Here is a 12,434-nt window from a genome sequence, read left to right on the forward strand (position 1 = left end):
AATAAGTAAATAAACATAAACATTGTGAAAGATTTCACGTTATAATCAGATATTTCTAAACAATGGAAAATAAAGATAACAGGTAAAAATGAAAGATATATTACAAGTAGAATACAAATGAAAATAAACCTTTTAATTGCACAGGGAAGCATTTAAAATGTGATGTTGCCAGCAACAACAAAGCTTCCTGAAAACTGCTGCTGTATAAAAAATTAAAAGAAAAAAGTAACCCCCCCAAAATTTCCAAGTGAATACCCAAATGAGTTCTGCTGCCTGCAGAAAGGTATGCAAATACCTGGAGTTAACGTATTCAACATGAAACCTTACGGTCAAGGTTAACACCGAGGAGGGGCTGGAAGTCCTCGTCTGTTATTTGCCACACGGCAAAGGGCTCCTTGGGGGTCTCGGGCAGGAGGCGCAGGAGGAAGCTGATGGTGTGCTCAGGTGGGATTGCAAAGAGGTGGACGTCGCTGAAATGAGACAAGAATTAGTTCTTTAAAGCAGTAAAAGCCAATAGACAACATCCTTCAGACAGAGTTCACCTGTCACGTTTCTTCAGCAGGACAGCTTAGAAAAGCTTCAGCCATGGGACTTGAATGTGATATGCCACAAGAGAGCCTGGCCCTGTTTTGTGCATCCCCCTCAGGCTGTCAAAGCCTGAGCTGAGTGCTGGGCACACGCTGTGAGGTCCTCGAGGAGCTTCCCCTGGTGCCATGGGGAGACCCAGGTGAAGCAGTCAGTGTCAGTCCATCACTGCCAGAGCTGCCCCAGGGAGCACCAAAGACGCAGCAAGTGCAGATTTAATGCTTGTCAAAATAGAGCTTACAAAATATCAGACAACCTGTCAGGCTCCAAAACTCTTGCCCAAGCATCCCCTTCAAAAAGGAGGAAGAACGGTGATCATGTACCACTAGGTATAGTTTTAAGTCTGATCAGAAATCGATAGAAATGCCCTGGAAGGATAAGCACAGAGCCCCCAGAAAGCATCCCCTGTGTCCCCACATCCCAGCTGCAGAATTTGGGCTCAGCTCTGGAACTCATGAGCATGCAGCAAAGCCCGTCAGCAGCTGCTAGCAGGACCTGGCTTCCTCTGCAGCCGCTGCCAAGCTTGTCAGGGAGCGCTGGGCAGAACTGCAGGGAGGCGAAGAAGGTCAAATTGGTTATGCCTGAAATACATCTGTAATCTGAAACAAGATGCATTTGCATGGGCATACACAACTCATCAAGCATCTTTTCAGGACTGATTCATAAGTAATGTCAGCTTCTTATTCTCTCTCTGCTTCTGACGGTGTAATATCCTTGGAGAGGCATGCATACCAGCTGAAGAAAAGGATTTGCCCATGATTTTCCAAGTATTTACACCAAAGAGCTCTCTGGATCTCCCCCATCCTGTGTACTCTAAGAAGCTTTGCTTCTTTAACTAAGATTAGGCTGAGCCAGTGCCTCAGTAATTAGGCTTTAAACAAAGTAGCACTGAATGTCAGGAGTCAGAGCATTCCTGATTTATTATCATTAAAAATGAGTGAGGTCATGGGAGCTGCCTGGCCCCCGGGACTCTGTGGAGCGGCCTCGTACACAGCAAACAGGGTCAAGCCACAACCCTCAGTGGTTATTCCTTCTCAGCAGTAAAGATCAAGCTACTGAGAGCAGCCAGGAGACAAATATTTTCTAAAGCGAAGCTCTGCCTGCAGACCAGAGATGCTGGGAGGAGGGACTGAAGATGAAAACATGACCTCAAAATGCCATCACTGAAGTGTGCGTGGTTGTGGGCAGAATGCCTGAAGGACCGTGCAGTGCCTGTACGTGACATAAGCCTTATGTCCATCGCAGCAACTAACGCTGCAAAATAAGTGACTCTGTAAAATGGAAATTGAAAATTTTGAGCTGCACAGAAGTGAATAATGAATACCCATGTTGTGTCCTCTTAACTTCTGCAGGATGTATCCCGTACTCATCTTGAGGCAAGTCCAAGGTTAATTTCTTCATGTATTACGGAAAAACATCTGACATTCTTTCCAGACAATGAAAAGTTTAGCTCATCATCTTTACAATTTAATTTTGAAGTTGCCGGTGGGGCTTCATCACTCATACACAGATCAGTGATCTCCCCTTGCCGTGAGCACAGCTAATGTGTATGCATGAGCCCAACAGCGAGCACAATGCTGGTCGCAGCTCTGCTCCCACCTGGTCCTCTGGGTGAGCTGAGTGTCCCTGAACAGCGTGAAGGTGCGGGATCCGCTGAATATGAACGGCTCCATGGCTACACCTTTAACAGAGGAATATTCCTTCTCTACTAAGCCAAACACTTCCATCATATCAAACCCTGGGACAGAGAAAAGGAGAAAATTAAGTGGTTAGAAAAGAGTGGACAAAAAAATAAGTGTGATGGTAAAGCAGGTAGAATGAGCTTCTGGCTAGCAACAGGAGAAAAGGCCACAGCAGCAGACATCAGCAAAGCTGGACAGACTCACTAGAAACCTGGAGCACGTTCCACAAGTGGCAGCCAAGGAAAACAGTTTGTGTCTGTACCCTCTGCATACATTTGCTGTAATTGCCTCTTGGAGAAGGATGTACTAAAGATGGAGACTGCCATGATTTTGTTTTCAAATCTCCCGAATGAAAAACAAGTGAGAAATTACTCTAAAAAAAAAAATAAAAAAAATCTCCATTTCAAATAGATTCAAAAATATTATCTTCAAAAGACGTGGAACCAGTCCAGTAATTGCTGGCAGGAAGAGTGAATTATTTCTGCTCTGAAATGCTGTATATGTAAGAGTCACAGAAAAAGGAAAAGAACTTTAAAACATGAGCATTTCCATTCCTCTCTATTTTCACGAGGCACCCAGGGGTGACCTGCCTTATGCAGCCTACAGAGGTTCTCCCCTGACATCTCTGACATCGCCTCTCCAGCTCAAGCAGCTTCATCTCACTTCCCTGGCTCATCATTAAAGCTCTGAGTCATTTTCTCATTTCAGTTTTCTGTTCTGTAAGACAAGATCTTGCAATTGGGATTCTTTTTTAGTTTATCTGAGTTTGCAGCAGGGTGGGATGAAGGAGATAGCTCATTCTCTTGCAAATGGAAGGGCTACAACTTCATTACAACGTGAGCTTTTCAGTCTGGATTCCCTCACCCTTTCACTATTTACTGTCTCCTGCAGTTGCTTGGTTTGAGTTATTTTGTTTTTGGAAGTTGCTCCAGGTTGTACTTTTTTCCCCTACAACATTACGAGGGTGTTTTCTAAAATAAATGATCTACTTAATCATTACCATTACTTGATCAATAAATATCATTATTTCTGATACAGGGCTCGTGGCACTAGAGTTGCATTAAAACACGCATGAAACACAGTAGTGCAAAGATGCAAAACAAAGCTCAATGCACAATTATAACCATATTGTAACATGATCATATTATTAATATAATGTGAATCTGCCATGCAATGATTTCAGCCATTTCTTTTTGCTCTCTCCCTGTTTTGGTCCCACCCCACTGCGTACATTTAACTTTGTGTGTTCACTAGAGCAAGGAAAGGAGCAGGCTGTCCCATGCCTCAGGTACAAGCCTTAAGCAACACATTAATTCTGTCTTGCACCCAATGAATAATAATTATTCATATAAAGCCAGATTGTTCAAGCAACAAAGACAGACTTGTGAAATAATAGCCCAGACCCTGATGAGAAGAGCAATCACCCTGGATGCAGATGAGAACAAGGGTCAAGTCCCTGGCAGCTCAGCAATTTAACCCACGTCTTCCATATTCTATAAACACACTCAGCCATTCAGATTGGGGCAGGATCTGTCTCTTTCCTGGCCCTCAGCTTGAAAAGTGGTCTTCACTGTCAGCATTTGAAGGGGCTCAGGTCTCACCTGATAAAGGCTGTTTTCCTGTTTCATTCACAGACTTCTCCCCTTTCCCTCAGGACAGGAAAACCATTCCCCCCCCCCATCAGCTCTTGCATATTTCTCAAAAAGCAAGATATTGTTAGATATTGTTTGAACATTTACAGCCCAGCACTGTGTGGGCTTGGTATGACACCGTACCTCGTATGGAACCTGCAGCAGAACTGATGGTGGGGCAGGCTGTGGAAAGAAAATAAAAAGGAAAAAATTAGGGGAAAAGAGAGTAGGGGATTACTAAAGCAAAACAAATACAATTCGTCTGGGCTGAGTAATGGAAGACACAGCAAAAAACAGTGAATATCACAATATTACACGGCTTAATTCAGAGTCTGACCTTGAACCTTGTTTAGATATATGGAGACAGGTACAAAATTTATGTTTATGCAGACATATAGGTTCTTCCTTGCCTTGTTCATCACAACAAACAAAAAAAAAAAAAGGATCGTCTTTCATCATCAAACATCTTCATGATCACTTTCTCTTGACTAAAACACCTAGCACTTTGCAATATGAAATAAAAGGGAGCATTATGTTCTGCAAACTTCTTTTTAAAACAGACATCAAAACACTTAAATTTTTTAATAGTTCTTTTACTTAAACATGCATATTAGCGACGCTGTAAAATAAACATATCGTCAGTTCCAAATGTTATACCAGAAACTCAAAATACACTTTTGTGTATTTTGTGTAAAAATTCAGGCATCAACCTGCTTTTTTTTGCTTTAATAATAGCCAGGAAGGGAGGAAAGATGCAGTGCTGCACATGCACTTTGACATGGTATAAGGCACAGCTTGGTGTCATCGCACACTCCAATTACATGGATCCTTATAGTATGCCTAATTTTTTGCTCTTCTTCATGTTTGAGAAACACGAAGAGTTCTGGCAAAGTTTTGCAGGTCCCCTTTCAGAAACTCACTTGATAAATCCTCTAATATGCCACAGGGCAGAAAGCAAAATCCGAGGATGCTGGGGAGAACAGGCTGTAACGTGAGGCACCGCAGTTATGAGCACTCTCCATATAAATGGTTTGGTAAAGGAGTGTTTTAGGAACCAGTGCACGAATGCTACTTTCAGTTATCTGCTGCCATTTAAATCCCAGGCCATGGATGCCAGATGGAGCTGGGACAAAGGGAATGCTTGATGCAAAATGAGAAACATCCCTGAAAATCAAGGACACTTGACAAGATGGGTTATTTCATAAGTGATTTTCTAGGTCATCTGTATAATAGAATCTAGCTGATCATTATATTAAGGCTTCATTATAACCTTTATATTGCTATTTTTACATCCATGCCATTTCACACCTCATCAAAAATGCAAGGCTTCCAATTGTCCATACCTAATTTTGTTTAAAAGATCTAAAAATGTAAAGGTGGTGTCCCATCCTCCCCATGGCACATGAGCTTCCTAAGTCCACAGGAGGTTCAATGTAATTATTCATAATCAAGTCATAATCAAACACAAAAAGAAAGGGAAAATATAGAAATGACTTTGATGTTTGCAGGACTGCTGAATCCAAGAGTTAAAACACAAGGGCTAACAAGATCCCATGACCTCCGTTACCTGACCTAATACATAGGTTTACATACATATACCATAATTCCCATAGAATTGGGTATAAAACCATTAAAGGAATCTATAGAAACATTAAGAAATCAGTTACTGAAGCTTAAGCCTCAGAACAACCTTTTTGAACTTGAACAGCCCCTGGTTGTGGAGCAATGTCCTGCATGCAGGACAGTCCCACACGTCTACAAGCCACACACCTGCTCTTTACAGAAACCAAACAGCTTTCCAAATGCAAACCACTGCTCAGAGTTGAAGCAAGGTGAAGAAAAATAAGCTTCCCTTCAAACTCATATAAACAGGCTGTGGTCTTGCCCATTTACCAGGTATCTGCCTGCCTTGCCTGGGGGTCAGGCAGCTCCTTCTGACCCTCGCCCAGACCCCAGTGCCCATCTCGCTGGTGCCCTGGGGGTCCTCACCTCCTTCCAGCACTTGGGTTGCTCACAGCTCTTTGATCTGGCAATGCTCGGCTCAGACAAAGCACATCAGAGTCAGGGTAAAGGAACCTTGGCACTGACAGTGTGCACTTCTGCTTTGAAGATTTTTCATTGACTCCCAGCCTAGGATTCCTGCTGTCTTGTTGTTCTCTTTGTTTTTTTGTTTTTCTCCCCAAACCCCAGCCGAATGCAGTCACTGTACAACAAACATCCACCCCTGCACCAATGTCAGACCATTTCTCTCTGTAACTTGGTTATATGTCAGTGTTTGAGTCTTTTACTGCTCATCCAACAGACTTGCCAAAATTATTACATATTATCTCCAGTTCTTCAAAGAGTAATTATTTGATAAATTACACAATTTAGTCTTTCTCCTGTGATCTTTCCAGTGATCATAGCTATACATGCTGTAATAAATTTTACACCAACATTAGGGGATAATTGTTTTCTACTTGAAAGTTCACAGCATTTTCCTCTGTGATCTGAACACCTGCACAGTTCCTCAATAAGCCACTTGAAAACCAAGTCTAGTTTTCTTTTCTTTGTTGGGTGCAAACTAAAATTTACTCATCTAATCCGCTTCTTGGCTTCCCTCAGTAAGTTTTAAAGCTGCAGTTTTGTTTAGAATAATTTCAAATAGACAGGAAAAAGCATTAATGCCACAATATCTGTATTCCAGTATTTCCTTCTTAACAGCTTTTTATAACCTTGTTAATTCAACAACTAGTCCGCTTCAAAGTTTGCTTTATATCAACGAGGAGAACATATGCTTATTAAATTTAATAAGGGACTTACAAGGAACTTTAATTTAAAACATGTCATCATTCTCCTTGCTCCGTTTTGGTCTAGTTGTGCAGAAACCCTTTAAATACCCCATCAGTTTCTTTACTGGGTGAGCCTGCTTTTAAGGTTATGTGGTTCCAGCCTCTCCTTGGACAGATTCACAGTCCCTAGGGGTGTCTGTCAAGAAGTGCCATACCAGCTCCTGCCTGTCCTGAAGGACCCATGCTGTGTGATGTGTTACAGGGACATAAATAAATAAATAAAATACCGAAGCCAGCCTTTAGGGGTGACTTACCTTCTGTTTTAGATGGGACGAATCCTCGTATTGAAGGCAGTTTAGACATCACAGGAGCTGAAAGAGAAAGCAACGTACGCGTGAGCTCTCTTGTTCAGAACCGTGACACTTGGCTCAAGATCTGCATGGCCACCAGCCCTTCCTGCTCATCCTTGAATTGCAAATAAATTGCAGAAATTGGGGGAGGATTTTCCCTTTTCCAGGTTAGCAGTCCACCCTGCTGAGCAAAACCATGACCCCAGCCATAGCCCAGTGCAAGCAAGGAAATCACTGCTGCTGTAGAGGTTACCTCAGGCCTGGTAGAGGAAGGCCAATGAAGATGCATGTGCTGATGGGTTCACTCACCTGTCCGGCCCGTTGCAGATGTGCTCTCACTCTCCCCTGTGTAGTGGACAGCTGAAACAATGACCTTGTAGGCTCGGTCAGGCAGCAGCGACTGCAAGGTCACACTGCTGCTTTTCCCAGAAGCCATGATCTATAATACAGTGGAAAAAAGAGCTCAGCGTTTGGGCAGGTTTCCCATTTTAACTCTTATTCAAACCCTGGAGTTACACTGAGCGTTTCTAGCAGTGTGTCAGAACAGACATGCTCAGGGCATCATCCCCACTTTGTTCAGGCAACAGTAAAAGTAAACCAAGGAAGCTTGGCTATACATTGCCATCAGATCAGTTGTGTCCATGGGAAGAGCATTTCCCTATGTAAATATGTAAATGCCCCAATATTCTCCTTGCAGATGGGTCAAAAGATCCTTATAACACAGTAACCTGTCTGCAAATGTGCATTTTAAAAGGTTCAAGTTTAACCTCCCCAAGTCAGAGGGACAACAGACTGTTAGATCCTCTAACACTGCCTTGGAGAATTCCCCTCCCTGGTTCAGGGAGAGAAGAAAGCAGTTATTTTAGCAGTTTTGATGGACAAAAAAGGTAACAATCACAAGGAAACCTGGAAGTCTTCTTCACAAAACACCATGCCAGCAAGTAAAGGGAAGAGATTTGGGTTTGTACTCCTGCAAACCACTTATCCTTAGGGCACATCCTACTGGAATGAGCAGGGCTCCCTTGGGTGTGAAATTGTCCCCGTGTCCCTCTGCTCTGGTGCCTGTCCCCTGCAAAGGAGCTGGAGTCTTACTGTTTGCTGAGCACCGGTATCAGAAACGGGGCTGTAGGTGATCTTGTAGTGCTGTACGCGGCCCTCGGGGGGCTTCCAGTGGACCTGGAGGCTGGTGGGGCTCTCGGAGTCGATGAAGAGGTTGGTGGGTGGGCTCCGGGAATCTGTGCCAGGGATTAAAGGTGAGCAGTGTGAAAGTCTGGTAGCGGTGCATGTAAATGGAACCAGCCTCGCGTGCTTCCAGGTCCCTTCCTAAATGTTTCACTGCTCTGCTGCTGACCAGGGCTCGAAGCAGAAGCAGTCACCTCGGGGACCAGGCAGGGGAAGAAACGGAGCCTGGAGGGATGAGGATTGCCCGAGTACAACATGGTACAACTCAAGCATTCAGAAATTCAAAGCCTGGGACCAGAAAAAGAAAATAAATAAATAAATCTTTGATGGGGAGAAGAGTTCCAGAAACACAAGGAAAAGAGATCCTTTGTATGTATCGTGGGCAAACACCAAAGAACAGCCTCCACAAAGACCAAACTGTACTTGTATTTCAGCAAAGATCTGGAAATAGTGTAAAAATAGCTTGATTGCTGGTTAAGCCTGGATCAAAGCTCGTGTATCATCATTTCTACTATTTCTCGGCTTTTCCTTTGTTTTAAAATAATTCTTAAAAAAAAAAAAAAAAAAAAAAAAAAAAAAAAAAAAAAAATCCAGCACACAGCACTTTTGCCTAGCTCTTCTCACACCACCACCCACAGCCTCAGGGAGGGGACCCGTGTACAAAGCCTGAGCTACTCCCCTTTTCCTGGCCCTGCATCACAACATGTGGATGTATCCCAAATGGGTGATGGGCTGAGACATGGTCAGCAAGAACAGGGTTTGCCAGAGATGAAAGCTGAGCAGCTTTTAATTATGTAAAGGCATTTTTTTCCCTGGGGTCCCACTGTGTAGTGAACTGGATCTGGCAACAGAGGCTGTTATGCTGGAGGGATTTCTCTGGGCAGGGGCTGGGGGTCAGTAAAGGAAAGACAGAGGGGGCTAAATCCATCCACTGCTCAAACATGGGACACAAGAGCGTGGGGTCACCTAATCCAGGAGTTTGTTTCCAAGCAGTTTCTTGGTCTGTACGAACTTCTGGCCTTAAACCCACACTGATATGAAGACAAAGAAGTCTTGAAAAGAGAAAAATGAACTTTTTTTTCCCCAGAAGAGACTAAAAATGATGAGTGAGCCCTAAAGACATCCAAGGACACACATCCAGGCTATGAAGTTTCTATTCTGCAGTTTTACCTGCAGTGCAAACAAGCTCTTCTGCCCACCCAGCAAAGTCTGAGGTGACCTTAGAGCACACGTTGAACAAAGATTATTTGCATCTTCATTGATCCTCCTTCCCTTTTTGTGGACAAAATGAGCCTACTTTTCCTGAAGCTGAACCAAGTTTTGCTGGGAGCTGAATCAGGCTGGAGGCTGTTGCTGTGCATCACCGCAAGGTAAAGCGGAGAAGAAAACAAGTGTGGGAGGAAAAGTCACTTCAACGGGGCTATTATTAGTGCTATGCTATACCTCTGCATCTCTGCTGCCTGCATTGGTTATTTCATTCAGCTGACGTAAGTGGAGGCTCTGTTTAAGTGAACAAAAGGAAAGTTAAGTAAACTCTTACAAGTCGGATTTATTCTGGAAAGCCCGCAGGCCCTGCAGAATCTGATGGCATGGATCTGACAGCCAGGGGAAAGGTCAGCTCCTGAAGCTGCCCAGGAGGAAGGAAGCACCTCTGGCACAGAGGACACCATCTGTGCTTTTCACTTGCCTCCTGAGCCTCTGCACCCTGCTCCTCCACAGGAGGAATCCCAGGTCCAAGCAAGGACTGCTTGCCCAAATGCACCTAGAAGAGCACCATCACATGGCATTTGCAGTGGGCTGAGGAAGCTCCTTTAACATTTTGCAATTTGTGCTTTAAATAGTCATTCGCTTTTCTGAAGCCTCTAAACAGCTCTAATATTCCCTTTTTTCTTATAGAGCTGTGGGATGCTTTCGTTATTATTTTTTTCTTGTTGACATGCAGCTCCCAGGTACTTGCCTGAGGTTAGCTTTCTGTAAACAAATGCTATTGTTATTCATTATTAATAAAACCTGAGCTTCTTATTCCAGGATTGCCATTTACTCTGAGCTTCATCAGCTCAACACCAGCCTAAAAGACTATTCTGCAAAAGAGGTTGAGAGCTGAGAGAAGGAGGAGAGAACTGCTGCTGCTGAATGAATTGTATTCCATTCACTGCCAACAAAGCCATTATACAGGCAATATTAATTAAGAGGACCTCTGGGAATACCACTTTTTAAACCTCATATCCAGCCAGTACAAAATGAGATTTAGATAATGCTTCCATGCTGAGTCTGCCTACAGGATTCTCTCTCATTTTTTAAGTGCCCTCAGATGATGCATAGCTCAGCAATGATGTAGTTAAAGAAGTCCTCACCCTCCTTAGCAGATAATATTTTACTAACAGGAAACATTCATTAGGCAACACATTCAGCTGAGCACCCTACAGAAAGCCAATGCATTTTCATCAATACACCATACAGAAGGGGAAAGAAATGGATCAGCCAGCTCATGCTTGCCCAGCTTATTTTTCTCAGGAGAAATTCAGAATGCTCAGATGGGAACCTAAATATCTGTAGCCACTTTTAGACATTCAGGTTTGGGTTTTAAGAGCTGCAGAAGAACAGATCTGAGCTGCTGGTCTGTGCTTGGGTCTGCGGGATCCCATGCCCTCGTTGTCATCCCAGGGCTTTGGATACCAAGCATCAATCACTTACTGGTCCTGTGCTGAATAGAGACCGTGTCACTTCGAGCACCATCTTTGTAGTAGGCCCAGATGGATATTTTGTAGTCTGTGTTCTTCTGCAAGCCTGGCAGGATGGCAGTTGCCACATTTCCAGCGATGGAGAGCTACGGCAGGGCAAGAAATGAGTCAGTTGAATCCCCAGGCTTCCCCAAGCTAGTTCGTGCCATCCAAAGGTCTGGCTCACAGACTGCCTTCAGGCACAAACGAGTTAGCACAGGGCTTTGGGGACAAAGTCAACTCTTGTGGGTTGTACAAATCTAAGCAAAGGCAAAGTTCCAGCCCTAACTAATGCAGGGTAGATGCCCATGCATTGCTGGCCAGTTATATTTAAAAGCTATATCAATACCATGGGACAGTGCTCTAACAAACGGTAGTCAACCTGCCATGAGCATGAAATCCATCTGCTCAGTTTCCATCCTTCAGCTGTACTGGGGACAGAAGCCCCAGTATACCCCTGTTCCAGCCCAAATGTGAAGCCTTTTATGGGAGACTCATGCATATTTGATCCACTTCAACTGCTGTTTGCACTCATACTGAAAATAAGGGCTTGAGATGAAAGAGGCCACCTGGTCCATCCCTTCCCCTGCTGCATCAGCTCTGGGTCTGGTCGTTCTCCTCTGTATGCTCCTCAGATGTCCTCATCCTTCTTGAGGAGCAGTATCCCCAAAGCAGTCACTGCTTATCACCACCATAAATACTTGAGTATTATCTTTGTCTTCTCCACAACAACTTGACATTGTGGGCTGGTAATATTCTGCAACCCCAGATCTTTTCCTACAGAACTGCTTCTTAGCGGTTTATTCGACATCCTGTATACCTGTAGTTAATTATTCCTGCCTAAGCTTAATACTTTCTGCTTGTCCCTATTGAATTTCATCCTTGAGGTTTTTTCCAGAACACTTCTGCAATCTTCAAAGAGCCTGGAGGACTCTGACCCTGCCGCTCCTGCTTCCAGCACTCAAGGTGACGACTGCAATGTGCAGAGCAGGGCCCAGGCCAGACCCCATCTTTACTGCATAGGCAGTGGTGGTGACCTGCTGAATTTCCTGAGCCCATTAACCCCAAAAGATTTGCATCTCTCCCTGCCACTCCTGCAGGTGAGCACGGAGCCATCAAGCAGACCCAAATCCAACCCATCCTCCCCAGCTGTTTGCGGGTCCGTACCTCCTGAGGCTTCTCTCCAGCGGCTGTGCTCCATTTGATCTGATAGACAACCACGTCAGAGGCAGCAACAGCTTCCCACTGCAGCCTCAGGCTGTTCCCGGAGAGCTCGGTCACCTTCAGTGCCCGCGGCGGGGGGACCTTTACTGAGGGACACAGAAGGAAACGGAGCTGAAGCGCTGACAGCGCCTCGTCAGAGCCAAGGTGGGGAGCAGATGGTCGGGGAGCAACACACCAACCGAGCAGATGTCCGAGCCCAGCCTGTCTTTCGCTTCTTCAGGCCCAAATGACAACAGCCATCAGGACAGAGAGGGGTAAATCACTTTTAAAACCCTAATTAAGGAGGATT

At 44.4% G+C, this 12,434-nt stretch overlaps 1 protein-coding gene across 4 annotated transcripts in view; it reads right to left on the reverse strand.

Annotated features, from left to right (window-relative positions):
* Window positions 1-12,434, reverse strand: part of COL20A1 (collagen type XX alpha 1 chain) — a 44,430-nt gene that overhangs the window by 14,368 nt on the left and 17,628 nt on the right. For all 4 annotated transcript variants that reach the window (XM_084538412.1, XM_084538410.1, XM_084538409.1 and 1 more), the window contains 8 exons: window positions 12,089-12,231; window positions 10,896-11,028; window positions 8,112-8,254; window positions 7,329-7,458; window positions 6,984-7,040; window positions 4,043-4,081; window positions 2,185-2,323; window positions 328-470 (listed from right to left, as the gene is read on the reverse strand). In XM_084538412.1, coding sequence (XP_084394538.1) covers window positions 328-470; window positions 2,185-2,323; window positions 4,043-4,081; window positions 6,984-7,040; window positions 7,329-7,458; window positions 8,112-8,254; window positions 10,896-11,028; window positions 12,089-12,231 — 927 coding nt within the window. The remainder of the gene's footprint in view (window positions 1-327; window positions 471-2,184; window positions 2,324-4,042; window positions 4,082-6,983; window positions 7,041-7,328; window positions 7,459-8,111; window positions 8,255-10,895; window positions 11,029-12,088; window positions 12,232-12,434) is intronic.

The sequence above is a fragment of the Aythya ferina genome, assembly GCF_964211825.1.
Source record: "Aythya ferina genome assembly, chromosome: 16".
Classification (NCBI taxonomy): Eukaryota; Metazoa; Chordata; class Aves; order Anseriformes; family Anatidae; genus Aythya; species Aythya ferina.